General features: G+C 41.8%; 1 protein-coding gene across 2 annotated transcripts; it reads left to right on the forward strand.

Moving 5' to 3' along the window:
- Positions 1–971: 971 nt before the first annotated feature.
- Positions 972–4,716, forward strand: barhl2 (BarH-like homeobox 2). Of its 2 annotated transcripts, none has more exons than XM_031318500.2 (3): positions 972–1,882; positions 2,682–2,907; positions 4,058–4,716. In XM_031318500.2, the coding sequence occupies exons 1-3, from the start codon at positions 1,378–1,380 to the stop codon at positions 4,368–4,370; spliced, it is 1,044 nt and encodes a 347-aa protein (XP_031174360.1). In that variant the 5' UTR covers positions 972–1,377; the 3' UTR covers positions 4,371–4,716. The 2 variants fall into 2 exon arrangements, with proteins under 2 accessions (XP_031174360.1, XP_031174359.1); XM_031318499.2 differs by having other exon boundaries at positions 974–1,930.
- The last annotated feature ends 1,142 nt before the right edge of the window (positions 4,717–5,858 follow it).

The following is a 5,858-nucleotide window of genomic DNA, read 5'->3' on the forward strand; positions in this document are numbered from 1 at the left end:
AAAAAGTGGAGCACGAGCATACATTCACCTCTCTGTGAGAAGTGACATTTCCCATGAACAGAAATCAGCCAGATACACAGGTGCAGCCTCTCTGCAGACACTTTGTCAGCTCAACGCACACCGCACATTTCCCTCCATAGCCTTCAAATCTACGTCGGAGGGGGAGAAAGTACTGAATTCCTACTACCTTTGAACGCTCATTAGCACCTCATAATTACTTTACTAATTAGGATGACATGGTTATTAACTAGATGCGCTGTCATGGCAGTCACCACCACTCCTCCCCATTCCTAAATATGTCGACCTCTCGGCTCTGAGAATATCTCCATAAAGATATATGCCATCCGTGTCACTGCCATGGCCTGATGTTCGCATTTCAAATAGTCTTATATTACAAATAGATTTCTAATTCAAAACTAGTTCTGAAAACGGACAAAGTTGAAAATATGGCAACAGTTGAGCCTTTTAAACTTAAAATCACAGCTGATTTGGCTCTGCCGAGTTAAACAATACATTCCGGAAAGAGACAATAATTAAATGCTATGGAAAAAAAGAAAAAAAGAAAGGATATATTAATAAGTCACCCTACCATATATGCTGGAACTGCTGGAGATTTTTTTTTTGCCGTTTAGTTAGACTTTATCAAATTGTTTAGAGCTCATAATTTAATTTCTTCTTCTTTTTTATTTTCCACTTTCTCAGTCTTTCTGTCGCAGCTATATTTCAAAACGTGTACGGCATGGCCTTAAAACACACGCATGCTTTTTTTTTTTTTTTAAATCCTCCTTTTTTAAAGAGCTATTCTAGAATTAAACTCAACTCAATGGTTAGCTTGAACTGTCTGGATAAAGAAACAACTCCCTGATTGGTGAGGTGCCGGAGCCGGTCACGATGTAAGCCAATGGCAGCGGAGGAAGGTGGGGGGAAGAGAGAAAAGACGTCGAGTGTTTATTATAAAGGAGAAAATATTAATGCCCCCTCGCCGTGGGCCGTGACGTCAGTATAGGAAGTCATTGTAGAGCAACACTGGAACGATTAGCAGCAAAAAGGGGGAGCCTGATGTCGAGGAGTCAGCCCTATGTATATCTCTCTATACGCCTCAACTTTTAACACAAAGTTCAATATCCAAACCCAAAAAGCAACGTGGAGTACGCAGACCCACACTTTGCTTTTTCTGCATTTTCACCACTGAATGTAGCATCTTGGAGCCGCTTGTAAACGTGGATTTTGTTTCTCTCTTGGGTTTATTTGCCAACTATTTTAATTTTTCAGGTTTTTGCTGTAACTCAGAGTTCATTTTGCTGACTTTCTTCTGGTTTGCATCGGAGGAGAAGCCTCTCACTGTTGTTATGAAGACTTCATCACTCCTTTCTTAATATGGAAGGATCCAGCGGGTCGAGTTTTGGGATAGACACTATTTTATCCAGCGCTTCTAATTCTGGTAACCCCGTGCTAATGAACGGAGACTTTCGGCTCGGCGACAGCAGGACAGCGGATTTCAGGAGCCAGGCAACCCCGTCACCATGCTCGGAGATAGACACTGTGGGAACAGCCCCCTCATCCCCCATCTCGGTCACCATGGAGCACGCCGCCGATCCGCATCTGGTCCAGGACAGCCTTCAGCATCACCACCACCATCACCACAACCAGCCGCAGAGCTTGCCGCTGTCACCGCAGCAGCAGCCGCTCGCCGGGGCCGGCTGCGCCCCGAGGACTGCCACCTCCTCCTTTTTAATCAAAGACATTTTAGGCGACAGTAAACCGCTGGCAGCCTGCGCACCTTACAGCACCAGTGTATCCTCACCACATCACACGCCAAAACCAGAAAGTGCCACGGCTCCGGACGGCTTCAGGCCCAAGTTGGAACAAGACGAAAACAGAGGCAAGTTGGACAAAAGAGACGACATTCAAAGTGAAATGAAATGCAACGGTAAGAGCCCGTAAAAGATAGTTCATCTCAGAAATACGCCATTTAGCCTAGTTTTTGTCGTTTCGTTCATATAATGGCAGTCTGTTAAATTGAGGTGAATTATTATGGGCTACCAAAAACAGTGTAGCCAACAAAAATATATAGACCAGGGATTGACCAAAAATAGTGTTTGGCCTATTAAGAATGATAATAATAGTTCTAATGATGATACCAAAAAATAATGTTTTACTGTGTGATTCTTTGTCTGAGTTTCAGCTTCCTTTATTAGTCTAATAGATGTGAAAACAGATGTAAGCCTGGTGATTCTCCCCGTGCGCGGGCCCTCCCTAGTGGGTCAATTAGAGAGATTATTGTTCTTCCTAGAGGGGGGATCATGGTGCACTGCAAACCGGCTACAAATAGAGATGGATTGACGTATTGATTTCTCGTTTTCTGAAGGAAAAATAACCCAAAAAACTTCAGGTGACAAATACGCACAAATGTTATAGTATTGCTCTTGCTTTGCCTTTTGTGTGACACGTGTGAGTGCAGCACTTGGAGCAAGCATTTATGCAAGTTGGTGAAAGTTTGACTGGAGGCGTGGAAGCTTAGCACACACCTGCGTGTGGTTATTTTTGGTTGCTTTATAATGGGCTCAATGTCGAAAGGAAGAATGAATACAATTTTGGACGGGAGACATTTCCAGGTATAGGCCCTTAATTGTTTATGTTTTAACCATTAGTCTAATTCCTCCACCTTGCTCTGTGTTTAGGGACTAAAGAAGAAGGCGACCGGGAAATCTCCAGTAGCAGAGACAGTCCACCGATGCGCACGAAAAAGCCTCGCAAAGCACGGACAGCCTTTACCGACCACCAGCTCAACCAGCTGGAGAGGAGCTTTGAGCGACAGAAATACCTCAGCGTGCAGGACCGCATGGACCTGGCCGCGGCTCTCAACCTGACAGACACACAAGTCAAGACCTGGTACCAAAACAGACGGTAGGTAACCGCCAGACACAACAAACACAGACACTGCTCCAACAGGGCCAATCCTGCAACAACACAGCCTCATTTAGCTCCCCCCCAAAAACACTCTTTATTAGAGGAATGATCTAAGTCAGCAGTAGGCTTTTTAAACCAACCGGAACCACACTGACATAGGCTATTTCATAATTAAAAATAAAAATATAGTAACATATTATTACACACTGTTAAAGAATCACTGCCGAAATTAAACTTTGAGGGCCCACAGCTTGTCCCCCTACAGATCACATGGATGATACATTTTATTTGTATTTAAGTTGCTGAATATTGTTTTTCAGCCAGTCATATATTCACACTCCATATGTCTGACAGGCCTTGATTATGACACTACTTTTACTTATCATTTCGGATCCATGCGAACTCAGTGTATAACTACACTGTGGCAGCACAGGCAGGCAAAACTTTTGAATCGTTCGCGGGCACGGAAGGCCCGATGATTCTTCAGCATTTGTGTTTTGAGATAACACGATTTATTTTATTGAATAGCCTATATTTTGACACGTCTGATGATGCCATCATGACAAATTCAAAATGACGCCCTGTATCATGTCAAGATATATTTTTCAGAACAAATTGACGTTACAGATTTTTGGAAAAGTATCAAAATTTTATGAAGAATTTCTACTTGCTTTGCACGTGTACCTTTTTGGTTAACAACGTCACTGGGCCTAGTATTTATAATAATATATTTAAACATTTCATGTATAGGCCTATATTTTAATTTAATTAGGAAGTGTTAATATATTTCTTGCAATAGATTTAGTGAACGCTCATTTTTCCTCCTTGGTATTACTGCTGAGTTTAAAATGTGTTTTTTACCCGCAGAATTTCTTTTAAAATCCTATAACTTTAAAATTCGACTTTTCAAAATAAAGGGGCATTGAAATACTTTATTATAGAGCCTGTATGTATCGCCGCTAGCATATCAGAGTAGTGTCTTTTCTAGTGATATTTCTTTCTTTTTTTTGCCTAATTAAACCTTAACCATAATTTGGTGCCTGCCATAATTAGGCCTCTGCATTCCAATTAAGGGGGCGTTTTGGGAATTAGCAAGAGAGCTGACTGATTAAATAATTCATCCGTTGTATTTTGATCTGGTTTCCAGGACGAAGTGGAAGAGGCAAACAGCGGTCGGATTAGAGCTCCTGGCTGAAGCAGGAAACTACTCGGCCTTACAGAGAATGTTCCCGTCGCCCTATTTCTACCACCCGAGCCTGCTGGGCACCGTGGACAGCACGACGGCGGCCGCGGCGGCCGCAGCCATGTACAGCAGTATGTACCGGACTCCTACCGCGCCGCATCCCAGCCTCCAGAGACCTCTGGTCCCGAGGGTGCTCATTCATGGCCTTGGGCCGGGGGGGCAACCGGCACTAAACCCCCTGTCTAACCCCATGCCCGGCACACCGCATCCGCGATAGAACTCGAAAAAAAATCGAGCAAAGACGATGACCAGAAATCTGGTTGAACAGGAGATAGTGAGTAACTGCATCGGAACCACTTTGCAGGACTTGTTCCCCCCCCCCCAGAAAGACACATTTAAAGACATTTACAGAAGTAAAGGAGGTATTTAATATAGGCCCAAACAGCCTAAAGCCCAGTCATAAAGACTTTCTGTCCGGGCCGAGACAGACACAAGAACTGCTCATGTCTGATTGTTTGTTTGTTTGTCTTTTGTACAAATACACTTACATTAGCAAATAAACTTATAAAGTTTATTAGATGGAGAAGAACGGAATGAATAAAGAAGTAATGATACTAATTGAATTTGCAGACGCTTCAATTCAAACTTAAGTTCAAATTTCATTTTTTTTTTTTTTTTTTTTTTAACGCAAACCTTCATGCAAAAAGAAGAAGATGCGAAAAAATTCTAGAAGCTATCAATTTATCAATTATCACTTTATCATACATTATTGACTATAAACTTGGTTTTGGATATATTTAATGTCATAGCCTATCACTTACATTTCCATTTTTATATTAGGCTATAAAATAATTGTATATGTAATATATAATTTACATCTTCATTTATTAAGATAAGCCTAAAAGTGATTCAGTGTATAAATATGGACATAGTAATTTTAATAATTATATTGGTGTCTAACCCACATAATCTCAGCTCTTTTTGAGGTTGACATAATTTTTATGACATAAATGGATCAACGTAAATAATTTGTAGGAGCATATGGCCTTCAAATTGGAAGACATTTCATTTAGTTTCAAACTAGTTATCACCGACTGAAAGGTCAGTTTCCACGCCTTTATGTTTCTGTTTAGCAGCACATATACATATGGATGCGCAGCAGCTGATTGGTGGTGTGGGATGAATGCTTTGGATGAGTCGGGTATATACTGGGAATGTGGCCTTGGCTTAGCAGCTGTTAGCTGAGAGCACAGCAGACAATAAGCCTGAATTTCTCAGCGTGAGCGATCAGGCGCATGGACGAGGAAAAGAAGGCTGCAAGAAAGAAGAAAACCCTGCTGATAATCTGCGCAATCTCAATAACCAATAGCCGTTAGTGAACTTGTTTCAGGAAGTTTTGAGGGAAAATAATCTCCAGTGACCTTATTGCCCATTAAGGTGTTTTTCAGCGTCACAATAATTTTTGCATCACTCCTACGTCATTTGCACTGTTGCATCGTCCTGCTTTGGCACATTTCAAAAAAATCTATTTTTTAATGTTTTGCAGTGATAGTGCGAATATGTGATAAAATCACCATCTTTTTTTGTGTGATTCTGAATGTGTCTGTAGCCTACTGCGGCAAAATGCTGGTTCAGGAGCATAACTTAACAAATACAGTGCGGGTCTGAAATGAAATGTTATCAAAATGCTTTGGTTTTATTGAGCCTCCGATAAACTCGCGCCCCGGAGAACATGGTGGGGAGGCGCTGGGTGTGAATTAGCGCC

Source organism: Sander lucioperca, chromosome 11 (genome assembly GCF_008315115.2).
Source record: "Sander lucioperca isolate FBNREF2018 chromosome 11, SLUC_FBN_1.2, whole genome shotgun sequence".
Classification (NCBI taxonomy): Eukaryota; Metazoa; Chordata; class Actinopteri; order Perciformes; family Percidae; genus Sander; species Sander lucioperca.